Source organism: Microtus pennsylvanicus, chromosome 8 (assembly GCF_037038515.1).
Source record: "Microtus pennsylvanicus isolate mMicPen1 chromosome 8, mMicPen1.hap1, whole genome shotgun sequence".
NCBI lineage: Eukaryota > Metazoa > Chordata > Mammalia > Rodentia > Cricetidae > Microtus > Microtus pennsylvanicus.
Genome location: NC_134586.1, coordinates 33,593,907 through 33,610,498, shown reverse-complemented (window position 1 = coordinate 33,610,498; position 16,592 = coordinate 33,593,907). Strand labels below are relative to the sequence as shown.

General features: G+C 46.6%; 1 protein-coding gene across 1 annotated transcript; it reads left to right on the top strand.

Moving 5' to 3' along the window:
• The first annotated feature begins 4,038 nt into the window (after nt 1–4,038).
• Nucleotides 4,039–13,782, top strand: Vhl (von Hippel-Lindau tumor suppressor). Its single transcript, XM_075983162.1, has 3 exons — nt 4,039–4,418; nt 9,201–9,323; nt 11,596–13,782. Exons 1-3 carry the CDS (start codon nt 4,175–4,177, stop codon nt 11,790–11,792), a joined length of 564 nt encoding a protein of 187 aa, XP_075839277.1. The 5' UTR covers nt 4,039–4,174; the 3' UTR covers nt 11,793–13,782.
• Nucleotides 13,783–16,592: the final 2,810 nt, after the last annotated feature.

Below are 16,592 nucleotides of genomic sequence, written 5' to 3'. Positions count from 1 at the left end.
TCCCCTCTGATCCCAGGCGTTTTACCTAAGGGATCTTAAACCAGTGTTTTCCTTTAAAAAAATAGTTCGAGGCCAGCCTTGTCTAAGCTACACCGAGAAACCCTGTCTCAAAAGAGAGCGCCACCTGGTGTCCTAATGGGATAAGTTCTCTGCAGTGTTCAGTGTGAGCTCATCATAGAACGCCTTTACCAGACACTCGAGTCCGTGTCTTCATTCCCACCTGGATGGAGGAACACTTCTAAAGCTGTGTTCGTTACCTGGTGCTCTGCAGTTGGCTTAATAGCCCGTGGTTCCTATTGTGTATAGGGACTGTACCACAAGATAATGAGAGGGCAAAATGATGGGCTCTATGGGCAAGAAAAAGCTCTCTTGATGAGAGCATATGTGAATATTCAGTGTTTTATTTATTTTTTTTAACTTCATTTTCTTTTGGAAACAGGGTTTCTGTGATAGCCCTGGCTGTCATGTAAATTGCTCTGTAGACCAGGCTGGCCTCAAACTTTGCTTGCCTCTAACCCCGCCGAGTGCTGGAATTAAAGGCATACACCATCACCACCCTGCTAATTGTAAGCATATTTAAACAGTAAAATTTGGAGGAAAAAAATGCTTCCTGGTATAATACAATCCCTGATACACAAAGAAGCATACTTATATGGGAAACTTAAAGTATATGTGACCTTTCCCATGAAGATGGGTTCTATAGCTTAAGAGCCTGGGTTCTGGTGTGGTCTCTGAATAAGATAGCACAGAGACCAGCAGGCTAAAGTACATGTAACATCTCCCCTAAAGATGGTTTTTTGGTTTTTGGGGTTTTTTTGGGATTTTTTCGAGACAGGGTTTCTCCGTAGCTTTTGGTTCCTGTCCTGGAACTAGCTCTTGTAGACCAGGCTGGCCTTGAACTCCCAGAGATCCACCTGCCTCTGCCTCCCGAGTGCTGGGATTAAAGGCGTGCGCCACCACCGCCCAGCCTAAAGATGGCTTCTATTGACTGAGAAATCTACAATAAAGGTCTAAGGAGGGCGAGTCTGGGGTAACGTTCTGGGGTATTTGGGTGAGGTTCTCAGCCTTCCCACTGCTGCGACCCTTTAATATTCCTCATGTTGTGCTGACCCTAGCCATAAAATTATTTTCATTGCTTCTTCATAACTGGGATTTTTGCTACTGTTATGAATTATAATGTAAGTATTTTCCGGTGGGCTTAGGCAACCCCTGTGAAAGGGTCTTTCAACCACTAGGTTGAGAATAACTGCTTTACAGATAACAAAGGTCACTATGTCATTAACAACATCCACTCCCAGCTGAGTGGAAAGTTAGGTATTTATTTCCTCCTTTGAGGAGACACTCATGCGTGACTAACACTCCTGTTTCTCCGGTGTTTGTGAGCAGGAGGACCAAGTTCCCTCGACAAAGTTGTGTACTGTGTGTGTGTGTATTCATGTGAGGCCATGGTGCATTTGTGGAGGTCAGAGGGCAGCTTGTGAGAGTCAGTTCTGTGGGTTCCAGGGACCAAACTCAGGTCAAGCTTTGTGGGAAGCACCTTAATCCTCTGAGACATTTGACTGGCCCTCCATATCTTAAAAAAGATTTGTGTGTGCATGTGTGTATGTGTGCACGTGCAGGTGCCTGCAGAGACCGGAAGAGTGTCAGCTCTCTAGAGCTGAACTTCTAGGCATTTGTGAGTCACTTGACTTAAGTGCTGGGAACTGATCTTTTCCTCCAAGAGAACAGTAAGTGTTGTTAACCACTGAGCCATCTCTCTAGTCCTTATTTTTATTCTTTAAATTTTATTTTTTTATTTTATTATCTTCTATGTATGCTTTGCCTACAGGTGTGTATGTGTGCCACCTGTGTGCCTAGTGTCACAAAAGCATCAATCAGATCTCTTGAGACTGAAGTTCCATATGGTTGTGTAATGCCACATGGGTGCTGAGAACCAAACCTGAGTCTTCTGCAAGAGCAACCAGTGCTCCTAACTGAGGAGTCAACTCTCCAGTCCTATTTTTTTAATTTTTAAATCCTGTGTGTGTGTTTGTGTCTGGGCAGGGGGACCATACATATGTCTGTGGAGGCCAGAAGAGGGCATTGGCTCCTGTAGACCTGGAGTGTGAGTCACCGGATGTGGGTGCTGAGAACTGAGCTAGCTCAGAGCAGTACACAGTCTTAACCACTAGCCATTCCTCCAGCCCATAATAATGCATTTTCACCTGCACTCAGGAGGCAGAGGCAGGCAGATTTCTCTTAGTTCCAGACTGGCCTGGTCTACAAAGTAAGTTCTAGGACAACCAGAGCTGTTGCACAGAGAAATTGTCTGGAAGAAAGAGAGAGAGAGACAACGCCGACTTGGTGGTTAAGAGCATGGGCTGCTCTTACAGAGGACCCAGGTTCCATACCCAGCACCCACAACAGACAGCTCACAACTACGTGTGACTCCAGTTACAGAAGCTCCAACTCCTGTTGTTCACTGGCACATGGATGAACTTGTTGTCTACACACATAAACATGCTTGCCTGCGTGTGTGTGTGTGTGTGTGTGTGTGCACGCATGCACACACACACACACACACACACACACACACTCACACTATATTAAAAAAAAAAAAGCTCAAAGAATCTGAAGTTTCAGCTGAAAAAAGAGCCAGGTGGGATTCCAACTGTGACACTTGCTGTCTGTCGATAGGCACTCAGGTGGTTTGGGAGAAATGTTGAATTCAGATGCCTTTGGACCAGTCAGCCTCTAGCTGGATAATAGACAGTGGATAAAATACAATACCTGCTGTTTTCCTTGACATTTACTTCCACTATAAATGCCTATGGAAATGGTAGTGAGTGACCACTGATGTAGTTGTATGCAAATGCTTAGAACCAGGCGTGGTTGCACTTACCTAAAATGTCATCACTTGGGAGGCAGAGGCAGGAGGATTGCCACTAATTTGAGGACAGCCTGGGTTACATATTGAGCTCCAAGCCAATGGGAGTTATGTGATAGTCTCTGTCTAAAAAGAAGAAGATAAAACAGTTTAGAATTTATTAACGTGTATAAGAACTTTTGACAGGAAACAAAAACTGATAATTCTGTATTTTGAGAATTCAAAACTGATGGGAAATAAGGGAAAGTTTTGCCTTTTTTATTTTTTTTATTTTTTTTGGTTTTTTCGAGACAGGGTTTCTCTGTGGTTTTGGAGCCTGTCCTGGAACCAGCTCTTGTAGACCAGGCTGGTCTTGAACTCACAGAGATCCGCCTGCCTCTGCCTCCCGAGTGCTGGGATTAAAGGCGTGCGCCACCACCGCCCGGCAAGTTTTGCCTTTTTTGTACTTTCCTGGAACTTTAAAATTTGTAGTTTGAAACAAATTCTTCGGTAAGAAAAACTTTAAATAATAGTAGAGGGAGAATATGGTAAACCCGTGGAGATTTTAAGAAATGAAATTTAAAGCCGGGCGGTGGTGGCGCACGCCTTTAATCCCAGCACTCAGGAGGCAGAGGCAGGCGGATCTCTGTGAGTTCGAGGCTAGCCTGGTCTACAAAGGGAGTTCCAGGACAGGCTCCAAAGCTACAGAGAAACCCTGTCTCGAAAAACCAAAAAAAAAAAAAAAAAAAAAAAAAAAAAAAAAAAAAAAAAAAAAGAAAGAAAGAAAGAAATGAAATTTAAGTAAACTCAAAAAAACTGGCGAGGTCAGGCTGGTGGCTCACGTCTGTAATTCCAGCACTCTGGAGGCTGAGGCAGGAAGGAGGATCACTCTTTGAAGCCAGCTTCGTCGCTACGCCGAACTCCAGACCAGCAGCTACGCTACATAGGGAAATCTTGTCACAGAAAAACCAAATGCCTTTAGTCGCTGGGCTCGGGAAGTCTCTGAGTTCGAGACCACCTGGGTCTACATAGTGAGTTCCAGGGCTACCTTTAAGGAAAAGAAACAGACCCAAAGGAACAAATCCCAGAGCCAGAGAGCCCGGTCTCCCCAGCCCCGCCCCTCCTTCTGGCCCCGCCCACCATTCCGACACACACACCCCACCGCGTCTGTGGCCCCGCCCCTAACTCGCGAGCGCTTGGCCGCCATTTCGGGGTTTCGGGCCGGACGGAGCGCGTCTAGAGCCCGCAGGCCTGCCCCGGAGCGCGTACGCCCACACGCACGCGCCGCCCACATCCAGCTTGCGAATCCGGAGGCGACCAGCTCCGACAATGCCCCGGAAGGCAGCCAGTGAAGAGGAGGAGGAGGCGGCCGGGGAGCCGGGCCCTGGGGAGATGGAGGCCGGGCGGCCGCGGCCGGTGTTGCGCTCGGTGAACTCGCGCGAGCCCTCTCAGGTCATCTTCTGCAACCGCAGCCCGCGCGTCGTGCTGCCCTTGTGGCTCAACTTCGACGGCGAGCCTCAGCCCTACCCGACGCTGCCACCGGGCACCGGCCGCCGTATCCACAGCTACCGAGGTACGAACGCGCGCCAGGCCGCAGGTGCCGTCCCAGGCCCGGCGCGTTCCTTCCAGCCCCGAGCACTTTGTTCTACCCACTGCATCTACCCTGAGAAATGCCCGGTCCCAACTGTCCTTTCGGCCGCGATGTCCCCAGTTCCCGGTCTGGTTCTGCATCCGAAGCCCTGACTTCGTGGTGACAGCCCGGAGGGGCACAGACAAATGCATGAACAGACACGAGCCAGCCGGTGTCATAATCGCTGCAATAGGAACCGGGTTCAGAGGGTTGTGAAAGCGTGGGCAGAGTGCGGGTGCGTCCAGGTAAGGAGCTCGCCTCCCAGAAGAGTCAGCCAAGGGAGGGTGTCGGTGCTTGTAGTTGGAGGGTCGCCTATGGCATCCGCTGGCGTCTTGGCCCAACACTCGTGAGTATAGAATATTGGGTTGAATTCCTGATCCTGCTGCCTCCGCCGCTAAGTGCCGGGATTTCAGGTTTGTACCTAGTCTGACTGTGTGCTCTTATTAACCGTAACACCAGGGCTGAAGCGATGGCTCAGAGGTTTAAGAGCACTGGCTGCTCTTTCACAGGTCCTGAGTTCAAGTCCCAGCAGCCCCATGGTGGCTTATAACTATTTATAATGAGATCCGGTTCCCTCCTAACTAGTGTGCAGGCAAAACACTGTAATAATAACTAATAATAATTAAAAAACAAACTACCAATAGTGGAGAAAAGTTCTTTCAAGGCCCTGCCTAAATGTTAATGAAGAACAAGTGAAGCTGCTCGTGTGTAAAATCCCAAGACTCAGGCAGCTGAGTCAACTGCCCCAGGCCTTTATGCTTACTTGCTAAATAGGGGGAGAAAAAAATTCCAAAGGTTATATTAGCCCTAGAGAAATAGGGCTGTGTGACATTGCCATATTTATATACTGAAAAACATACCCAGGTCTGGGTGTGGTAGTCTAGGACTCAGAAGGCCGAGACAGAAGGATTTCAGTGAGTTTGAGGCCTATGCAGCAAGATTGCATCTGAAACAAACAAAAAGACAACCATGTGATGTGGAATTTGTAGACCAGGCTGGCCTTTCACTCAGATCCTACTTCCTCTGCCGTTTGAGTACCAGGAGTAAAGTAAAAACCTTTGTCACCAAGCCCAGCTCATACTGCGCTTGTCGAGCTTGGCCTCCAACCCCTGTGTCAGGCAACTCACAAGTTCCTGTAACTCCAGCTCCAGGGATCCCATGTCCTAAATTCCTGCACTCACTTGAAAAAAGAGAACATAATTTTGACCAAGCAAACTGGTGGTTTGAATTGGAATAGCCCCATATATTTGAATGTTTAGGGAATGGCTCTATTTGAAAGGATTAGTAGGTGCAGCCTTGTTGGAGGAAGTATGTCACTGGGGGTGGGGTTTGAGGTTTTAGAAGCCCAAGCCAGGCCCAAAGTCTGTTTCTCTGCCTGCTGCTTGTAGATGTAGGACTCTGTTTCTTCTCCAGTGCCATATCAGCCTGGGTACCCACATGCTTCCCACCATGCTGATAATGGACTAAATCTCTGAAACTGTAAACCAGCCCCAGTGAAATGTTTCCTTTTGCAAGACTCTCTGTGGTCTTGTTGTTTCACAGCTGTAGAACACTGGGACACAAACAAAAAAACTGGGGCAGTCTTCTTGCCTCAACTTCCAGAGTCCTAGGATTGCACATGTGAACAGAATCATTTACTTTTCATAACCATCAGGGAGGCTCGTGAGAGGTCTTTTCTCCTGATGGTGGTATATCTAATGAGCTTGTGCAGTTAGGCACCGTGCTACAAACTTGCTTGGAGAACTGGGTGGAATCAGGATGATCAGGAGTTGACACCAATCTGAGCTACATGATATCCTGACTTAACAAAACAATAAGAAATAAACTGGGGCTGGGCGGTGGTGGCGCACGCCTTTAATCCCAGCACTCGGGAGGCAGAGGCAGGCGGATCTCTGTGAGTTCGAGACCAGCCTGGTCTACAAGAGCTAGTTCCAGGACAGGCTCCAAAACCACAGAGAAACCCTGTCTCGAAAAACCAAAAAAAAAGAAAGAAACTGGGGCTGGAGAGATGGCTCAGCGGTTAAGAGAACTGACTATTCTTTTTTTTTTTTAAGAGTTGAGTGACTTGGGCAACTTCCTTAATTTCTTCAATGTCTTTGAGTTTTTTTTTTAAATTTATTTAACTTTATTTTATGTGCATTGGTATGAAGGTATCTGATCCCCTGGAACTGGAGTTACAGACAGTTGTGAGCTGCCATGTGGGTGCTGGGATTTGAACCTGGGTCCTCTGGAAGACCAGCCAGTGCTCTTAACCACTGAGCCATCTCTCCAGCCCCCCTGACTATTCTTTTAGAGGACCCGAGTTCAGTTCCCAGCACCCACATGGCAGCTTACAACTGTCTGTAACTCCAAGATCTGACACCCTCACACAGACATACATTCACACTAATGCACATAAAATAAAAATAAATTAAAAAATAACGAAGTAAACTAATGCTTCTCAATTTTATTCTTTGACATATAGAGGAGAAAATCTCTCTCTCTCTCTTTCTTTCTTAGATGGTTTCTCTGTAGCTTTGGATCCTGTCCTAGTTCTGTAGACCAGGTGACCTTGAATTTACAGAGATCTGTCCACCTCTGCCTCCCAAGGGCTGATATTAAAGGCATGTGCCACCACCCAGCCAAAAAGAAATATCTTACATGTTTGGAGACATATAGCACAATATATTTTTAGTGCTAGTGATGGAACCCAGGGTTTGGACATGATAGGCAAGCATTCTGTCAAGTTCTATCTGGATGTTCCCTTGAGGGTGTGTCTGTACCATGTGTATGATATGCCTATAGAGGCCAGGTGAGGGATTCTGGTCCCCAGAAAGTCTAGTTGCAAAGGCTGGATACTATGGATTCTGGAAACCAATCCTCTACAAGAACAAGTGCTCTTAACCACTGAGCCGTCATCTCTCCAACCCCCTACTTGTTTATTTATTTGTTTGCTTGAACAGGGCCTCAGCATGTAGCAGTTTGTCTTTTATACCAAACTTCTAATGTTTGTTGAGGAAGAACACAACAGGAATCAAAATTTCTTTAGTCTCCTATTTTACATAGAAACTTGAGTTAATTTTGTATTCTCCAAGATTCCTCTGTGCCAGTTTTTTAAATTTTTGTACTTTGGGTTGGTGACTGCTAGGAATTGAACCTAGGACCTCACTCATGCTATGCAAGTACTATACTATTGTGCAGTCCTGTGCCTATTTTTATATAAAAATAATTAAGACAGGTATGATAATGCATGTCTGTAATGCCAATGTTAATGAGACTGAGGCAGTAGGATTACCATGAGTTTGGAACTAGTCTCAGCTACACAGTGAGACCCTGTCTCAAAAAAAACTTTTATAGGTTTGAACTGTGTTTCTAGTTAGTACTAAGGCACTTCATGTTAGGTAGGAGGCCTGGAGTTCAATCTCCAGCAAAACAAAATGTCCACTAAGTCTTCAAGGAAGTTTGTGTCCCATGAAAAATCATTCTGATTTAGTCTTCCTCTGAAACATTCTACTTGGGTTTTTTTTTTCTTTTAAAGATTTATTTATTTATTTATTTTTAATTTATTTTTTTTAAAGATTTATTTATTTATTATGTATACAGTATTCTTGGTATTCAGTGTGCAGGCCAGAAGAGGGCACCAGATTTCATTATAGATGGTTGTGAGCCACCATGTGGTTGCTGGGAATTGAACTCAGGACCTCTGGAAGAGCAGGCAATGCTCTTAACCACTGAGCCATCTCTCCAGCCCTAAAGATTTATTTATTATGTATACAGCTGTACCTGCCCACCAGAAGAGGGCACCAGATCTCATTATAGATGGTTTTGTGAGCCACCATGTGGTTGCTGGGAATTGAACGCAGGACCTCTGGAAGAGCAGCCAGTGCTCTTAACCTCTGAGCCATCTTTCCAGCCCTGCTTCTGCTTCAAACAGTCTTATCTCTGAGGTTTGCCTCTTGTATCCTCTTTCTAAAAATGAAGGTATAATTTACGCTGGGGTTTGAGAGTTTTTGACAGTAGCAACACCTAGGTAAACTTAGAGATGAGAACTTTTCTGTCATCACACGAGGATCCTTCCTGCATCTTGTCACTCAGCCCCTCCCTCACAGAGTCAAGCGCTTGTCCCCTTTTCATACTATACATTAGTTTGCCTGTTCTTAGTCATGAGTCCTGTGGCTTTTTTTTGTTTTGTTTTGTTTTATTTTGTTTTGTTTTTCCGAGACAAGGTTTCCCTGTATAGCCTTGGCTGTCCTGGAATTCCCTCTATAGACCAGGCTGACCTCAAACTCACAGAGGCCTGCCTGCCTCTGCCTGCTCCTGAGTGCTGGAATTAAAGGTGTGTGCCTGGCCCCTTCTATGTTCTCCTAATGTCAACATTCTGCTTTTACACCTCCTGGGCTGGAGACCCAGTGGCCTTTCACATCTTGCAGTGTGTGGTGAGATTGCCAGCACGTCCTTGCCCTGCATGTACTTTCCCTCCATGTTTGCAGAGCCCAGGCCCTTTCTTTCTGCTTCCTGTCTTTTGCTTCCAGCATGTTCACTCCCTTCAGCCCAGCCCTGCTTTCTCATGCATAAGGGACGGTCCTGAGGAGCTCTGTTATCAAGCTCCTCTTTTCCAAAGGCTTTGTTGTATGTAACCTTAAGCAGAATGAAAGGCAAGTGTTTTGTGTGGTTTGGGACAATTAATAAACAGGTATCTTATTCAGAGCAGTGTGACTTCTTAACACCCTCTGCTTGTGTTGACAGGTCATCTTTGGCTCTTCAGGGATGCGGGGACGCATGATGGACTTCTGGTTAACCAGACAGAACTGTTTGTGCCATCCCTCAATGTGGATGGACAGCCTATTTTTGCCAACATCACACTGCCAGGTTGATAATCTTAACATCTTTTTTATAGCTTTCTACCCAGGTTGCCCTGGAATTATATAGCTCATACTGACTTAGAATTTAGAGAAATGTTCCTGCTTCAGCTTCTCAAGTGCTGGTATTATAGGCCTGAGTCACCCACCACATGGGCTCAGTCTTTGAAAAAGATGCGGGTGAGCATTGTAACGACTAGAAGATAGGTCACTGGAGGGTGCTGGAGATAGGCAGGGTATCTGGTCTTTTTGTGGGCAGGGCTTGGTTTTTCAAGACAGGGTTTCTCTGTGTAGCAGTCCTGGCTGTCCTGGAACTCGCTTTGTAGACCAGGCTGGCCTCAAACTCAAGAGATTTGTCTGCCTTTGCCTCCCGACTGCTGGAATTAAAGGTGTACACTATCCCACCTGGCTGGGATCTAGCCTTTTTATGTTATTTTCTACCATAGATGAAATGGAAGTATTTCGTTTCTCTGTCCTGTGTTGAGCAAAGATGTTGTGTCTCAGAAGTATTTTGGGCTCCTAAGAGTTGGTTACGCCAAGGTATCTCTTTGTAGGACTATAACAGACTTATGTTCTGGAATCCCAGAACAAAGGGAGAGTAAGATGTGATCTCAGCTACTCAGGAGGTTAGGGCAAGAGGATCACAAGTTCAAGGCCAGCCTACAGAACAAATTTAAGGCTAGTCTGAGCTACTTTCTGAGACCCTGTCTCTAAGTGGGAAGTAAAAAGAATGCTGGGACTGGGTCTGATGGTCATGCCCTTAATCCCAGCACTTGGGAGGCAGAGGCAGGTAGATCTCAGTTCCAGCAGCCTGGTCTACATAAGGTTCCAGGACAGCCAGAGCTACACGGTAAGAGCCATATTCAGGGCAGAAACCAAAACAAAAAGAGTATAATCAGAAAAGAGCCTTGAGCTGGGTGGTGGTTAGCACATGTCTTTAATCCGAGCTCTCGGGAGGCAAAGGCAGGTGGATCTCTGTGAGTTCGAGGCCAGCCTGGTCTACAGGAGCTGGTTCCAGGACAGGCTCCAAAGCTACAGCAAAACTCTGTCTTGAAAAGCCAAAAAGAAAGAAAGAAAAGAGACTTGAGCAGTGTTAAATTTTGTGAGTTCCCTGGTGACTTTTATTACTTTTACTATTATTATTGTGACCGAGAGAGAGAGAGAGAGAGAGAGAGAGAGAGAGAGAGAGAGAGAGAAGAGGAGAGGAGAAAGAGAGAGAGAGAGAAGAGAAAGAGAGAGGATCTCATGTTTCCCAGGCTGACCTCAAACTCATTATGTAGCTGAGGTTGACCTTGAACCCCTAATCTTCCTGCTGGAATTACAAGCATATGCCTGGTTTTATGTGGCGGCACTGGGGATCAGTTTGTGTACTCGGCTGAGCTAGATCTCTTGGTCCATTGTGAGTATGCTTGCTTGTGCAGGTATATCATACATTATGGGTGTAGAGGGCAGAGGCCAACCTCAGATGTTTTTCCTCTAATTGTCCACCTGGGACTCACTTAAGACTAGAGCTGCTGGACAGTGGGCCCCTAGGCAACTTCTTTCTGCTGCCCCAGCACTGGGATTATAAGCATGTGCCACCATTCCTGGTTTTAACATGGGTTTTAGGAATCCGACTCAGGCCCTTGAGTTTGCACAGTGAGCACCTTACTGTGTCCCTAGCTTCCCCTCCCCCTTTCTTCCCCCTGAGGCAGTGTCTCACTGTAGCCACAGCCGTCCTGATACTTGCTTGCAGAGATTTGCCTGTGTCTGCCTCCTGAGTGCTTGGGTTACAGGTGTATACTTGGTCTATTTCAATTTGTTGAAAAAGGTTTTCTTCTGTATCCTTGGCAGAACACGAACTCTATATGTCAACCAAACTTCCATCATATTTTCTGTTTCCTGAGTGCTAGGATTATAAGCGTGTACCGTCATGCCTGATTTATTATATTTTAATTTTTGTTTATTTAATTTATTTGAGACAAGATCTTACTTACTGCCCTGGCTCACCTGGAACTTACTTGTGTAGAGCAGGCTAGCCTTGAATTTAGAGAGATCTTGCCCCAGCCTCCTGAGTACTGTGGTTACATATATGAGTCACTCTGCCCAGCTCCCAGTGAGTTCAAATAGCAGGGGTTGACCTACATCCAGGTACACACTGTTTTGGTTATCTGTTACCATGTGACACTCACTCCCAACAATGAGATTCACAAGGTCAGTTTAGTTAGTGGTGGTGGTGGTGGTGGTATCTGGCTCATATGTCTCTAGTCTGCCTCTGAGGACTTGGTTTCCTGTCCTTGCAGTGTATACCCTGAAAGAGCGGTGCCTTCAGGTTGTGCGAAGCCTGGTCAAGCCCGAGAACTACAGGAGGCTGGACATCGTCAGGTCGCTCTATGAAGATTTGGAAGACCACCCAAATGTGCAGAAAGATATAGAGCGGCTGACACAAGAGCACTTTGAAAATCAGACCCTGGGAGAAGAGCCTGAGGGAGTCCATTGAGATTAGTGGTCCTGAATTCCAGCTTTGATGGTTCTGAGTCATAACCCACACATAGGACAGGTCACTTGCTTTCCACTGTAAAATGTTTCATTCTCGGAGTAAAATGCACTGCGTTACATAAAAAGAAAGTTAACTAACGCCACTGGGCTTTGTTGTGTTTAAGGGTAAACATCACAAAATGCCACTGAATCAGCCCTTTCTAGAAGCACGCATCAGAAGGGTTCTCATTTTACTTCCTGGTAAGTTGGGAAGTTCTTAAGGAAGGGTGTAAGGATGTTTGCAGTGTGTCCTTGATTTGGAAAATGCAGTGGCATTTGAACAGAGGGCACCCACCTTCTGCTTTGGGAAGGCTGAGAAGGCCCCAAGGAGCCTTCAGTCTGGAATGTTGGGTGCTTGGTGGAAGTCTGGAGGGTCTGTCTGTCTGAGGAGAGCCTTAAGTGTACAAGGAGAGGAACAACTTAGCGTCCTGTATTTAGACAGAACTTTTTCTAATATTCCATGTCACAGCACTTTGTTGTTGTTTATTTTTTTTTACTTTCTTGAAACAGTGTTTCATGTAGCCCAGGCCAGTCTCAGTCACTCAGAAGGGAGTGCTAGCCCTGAACTTGTGATCCTCCTGTGTCCCTTGCCGCAGTGTTGGGAGCTTGTGTGTGCTCCGTGGCCTGCTCTGCCCTTTTCTCATTTGGAAACGGGGTCTCACACTGCAGTCCAGCCTCCTGAGCCACTCTGGCAGCACTCTTGTTTGTGAGCCAGGTAGGCGTCCCATGGTCACTGTCACGGGTGTTTTGACATCAGCACACACGGTAGAAAAGAGCAGTCCTGTGTTTAATTCTGGTTGTGAGATCCTCTGTCTGTGAGGAAGCTGCTGCCAGGAATGGGCATTGCCGTTGCTGTCTGTCAACCCCTGGCATTCCAGCTGGGCTCTGCATTTTCTACTGGCAGGACCTGGGCACTCTTGGATTTGGGGGTGGGTGGTGGGCGGGGAGGAGAGAAGAGGGAGGCTATTTTTGAAGCTGCACTGAGCCACACCCTCCCAATAATGGGTCACAAAGTACACAGTTTTATGGATGGTTACATCCTTTCTTATGTATTAAAATATTCATATTCATTACTTTTGTGAGACATTTTTGAAGGACATAATTTTTGTTTTTAATTTCTCTAATAGAGAAAAATTAGAGAAGGCTGGATATGGCTGCACACACCAGAAAAGATAGTCAGCTGAAAGGAAAAAGACAGGCCCTGTGCACTCTCAGCTTCCTGTAACCACTTAACGGGGCTCTCTTTGCAGGGCATGGTTTGATTGCTTCAAGCTGTTTGTCATAGCTGAGATCATAGGGGATGTACAGTTTTATATCCTGAGTTTTCATTTAACTTCATTTTTCCCTTTCTTTCTTGTTTTTTGTTTTGCTTTTTTGAGACAGGATTTCTCTTTGTAGTCCTAGCTGTCCTGGAACTCGATTTGTAGACCAGGCTGGCCTCAAATTCAGAGACCGCCTGCCTCTACCACCCCGTGCTGGGATTACAGGCTGCACTAGCATGCCTGGCCTTCATTTAACTCCTAAGTTAACTTCCCCATGTTACTCCGAGCACTCTGTGAACCCCACTGTGCTATGCTCCTCCTTTGTGGATGACTATAGGAGTGTTGGTTGGCATCCTGGTCTCCTTGAGTACAGTCTGGTGTCCTTAAGATCAGCAAAGTGAGCGTTTGCCACCACCCTGTCACTCCTTAGTCCACAGCTTCCATGAGTGACATAGCCAAGTGTAGAGGGTGCCGAAGCGTGACAACATTGGTTTTATGTTTTTAAACCTATCTTTGTCTCAAAAAGATCTTCTGTTTGTCTTATTAAACTGGAAATTTGAATACTGTTCTCTGTGCTGTCCAAAGCATGAGTCATGTGTGCTCTTCCTTTGGCATCCTGTAAATGTTTTCTACCTTGAGTTTTCTGAAAAAGCTGACCTTTAGTACAATAAACTGTGCTCAGTGAAGGAAGCGGGTGTGTTGTGTTATTTTTAATAGTGCCCTTCCTTCCTGTGGGGCTGAGATGTCTGCTGCATGGTGGGGCTGGGGGCAGGGGGGAGCAAGGCCTCCCTTTCGTTTGGTCTCTTTTTCCAGCCTTAGGTTCCTTTTTAATTTAGCATTGTTTCTTCTAGCCTCCCAGTATCTCTGTAAAGGCATTTAAAGCCTGAGGAAGATGCTGGTGAGATGTTGATAGGTGTGGCTGACTCTGTGGTCCCAGAGCTCTGCAAGTGGAGGCATTCGGATCAGGAGGCAGACGTCGTTCTGTCACATAGTGAGAGTTCCAGGCTGAGCTGAGCCTTTAGAAACCTCTCAGAGGAACAGCTGGGCTGGAGAGAGCGCTCAGCATTTATGAGCACTTGCTGTTCTTTCAGGGGACAGCACCTAAGTCAGGGGGCTCACAGCTTTAGTTTAAACAGCCAGCTTTAGTTTCAGGGGATCCAATGTTTCTGGCCTCAAGGTCACCTGCAGGCTTGTGCATATACTCACATGCAGACACGCACAACTAATCTTTAAAAAATAATTTGAGAACAGATTTTTAACCTACAAAACTAGTGAGTGATTTCACATTTTCACGGGCAGTCAACACTGATAACTGAGTAGAGGGCACCGGGCTTGTGAGCAGTGCACTAGAAAGACATGAAATACGAGTGTGTCTTAGTGGGTGAGCACGTCCCTATCATGTCTGAGGCTCTGGGTTTGGTCCCCAGCACCACACGTACACACGTGCGTGCGCACAGACACACACACACCTTAGCACCTCAGTCCAGTTTTATGCTGGTCACTGCCCTGCCTGAAACTCCAGTATAGCCCCTGAGCTCCTGGCTTCAGCCACTTGCCTGCTTCAGCCGTCGCTATACACAATCTTGATAGTTCAATGGCTAGTTTTATTGTTTTTGAGACAGGGTTTCTCTGTGTAACAGTTCTAGCTATCTTGTGACTTGCCTTGTAGACCAGGCTAGCCTTGATCTATTTAAAGATCCACCTGCCTCTGCCTCTCAAGTGCTGAGATTAAAAGTGTACTATGACTGCCGGGCTGCAGTTAGTTTTTAACTGACACAAACATGGGAAGAAAGAACCTTTATCGAGAAAATGCCTCCGTAGGATTGTTCTTCAGGGCATTTTTTTTAATTGATTGATGTAAGGGGGCTAGACCCACTGTCGACAGTGCCAGCCCAGGGCACAGGTCCAGGGTACTGTGATAAAGCAGGCTGAGCACACTGGTAAGCAGCACTCCTCCACGGCCTCTGCTTCAGTTCCTCCCTCAGAGGAGGATTGTGTTGTGGAACTGTAAGCTGAAATAAACCCCTCCTTTCCTAGGTTGTGTTTGGTCATGGTGTTTATTATCAATAGAAACCTAAGACAGCAGAGCAGAGAAAAATTAGATGAGGTTTAAGATGGTCATCAAAAAAGGTGAGCAATAGCACTGAATTAGAAGAAAAAGCCTAAAACTAGTTTCTAAATTAGAAACCAATCCTTAGTAGCATGTAGATGCCTGACCTTAAGTGGAAGGCAGGAAACTTGCAAGTAGGGAACATTAAGATGGGCCTGGAAACTGACCCCATAGATACTGCTGATCAGATCCCAGCACTCAGGAGGTAGAGGCAGGCAGGTCTCCAGGACAACCAAGGCTACACAGAGAAACCCTGTCTCTCAAAAAACAAATGAGCAAGCCGGGCGATGGTGGCGCACGCCTTTAATCCCAGCACTCGGGAGGCAGAGGCAGGCGGATCTCTGTGAGTTCGAGACCAGCCTGGTCTACAGAGCTAGTTCCAGGACAGGTTCCAAAGCCACAGAGAAACCCTGTCTCGAAAAAAAAACAAAAAAAACAAAAAAAACAAAAGAGCTTAGATTCCTCAGGCCCAGGGAAGCCACAGGGGACAACTTTATGGTAAGTGTGGGAGAATTTTATCTGGGCAAGGAATACCCCTCAGCAACTCACCTGCAGGGAAAAGAAGTGGCATTCTTTAGTTGTAGCAGGACCCTGGCTTTGAATATGCTTCTGTTTTAAATTGTGTGTGTGTCTGTGTCTGTGCACATGAGTGTAGTGCCTGTGGATGTCAGCAGAGGGCATCAGACCCTCTGGAACTAGAGTTACAGCCAGTTGTGATCTGCCTGCAGTCCTCTAAGAGTAGCTTACACTCTTAACTGAGCCATGTCCCCAGGCCCAAGAGTGTGCTCCGTGCAGGGAGCCGGACAGAATTGCCATTACAAAATGGCGCTGACATCCTGTCCTGTTGGAAATAAACAACTCCATATATGGCTATGCCTTTGGGAGCTGCGTGTCCCCTGCTTCCCGCATGCGCGGTGGTTTAGAGTTCTTGGGCCTATCCCGATGCAGTCTGGTGTCAGCTGATGGTGGCAGCCAATCACAGGGTGACCCGTGTGCCTACTTCCTATATAAGCAGCTGCTTTAGTGCTCTGGGGGGGGGGGGGGCTCGCTTCCTGCTCTCCTTCAACCAAGAGGCACTCCATTAAAGCGTGATCTGAGAAGAATCCTCGTGTGGTGGTCGTTCTTCCTCGCTGGTCGAGAAGTTCGCCGCAGCTCCGTAAATTCTAAACCCCAACTTCAGAACACTGAGAACTTACTGAAGGTACCCAGGGCTTAGAAGAGGTGAGGGTTACAGCAGGCCTGGATCACACAGCAGCAGCCCCAGCAAGCACATCTTTAATCCCAGCACTTGGGGGTAGAAGCAGGCAAATCTCTAAAGTCAAGGCCAGCCTGGTCTACAGAACAAGATCCAGGATGATCAGGGCTACACAGAGAAACACTGTATCGAAAA

What these genes read in the sequence shown, in the direction of transcription:
- Vhl (XM_075983162.1), top strand. Translation starts at nt 4,175, where the DNA reads ATGCCCCGGAAGGCAGCCAGTGAAGAGGAGGAGGAGGCGGCCGGGGAG. An exon ending in CCGTATCCACAGCTACCGAG is followed by an intron (nt 4,419 to 9,200) that starts GTACGAACGCGC and finishes TTGTGTTGACAG; the next exon opens with GTCATCTTTGGCTCTTCAGG. An exon ending in TGCCAACATCACACTGCCAG is followed by an intron (nt 9,324 to 11,595) that starts GTTGATAATCTT and finishes CTGTCCTTGCAG; the next exon opens with TGTATACCCTGAAAGAGCGG.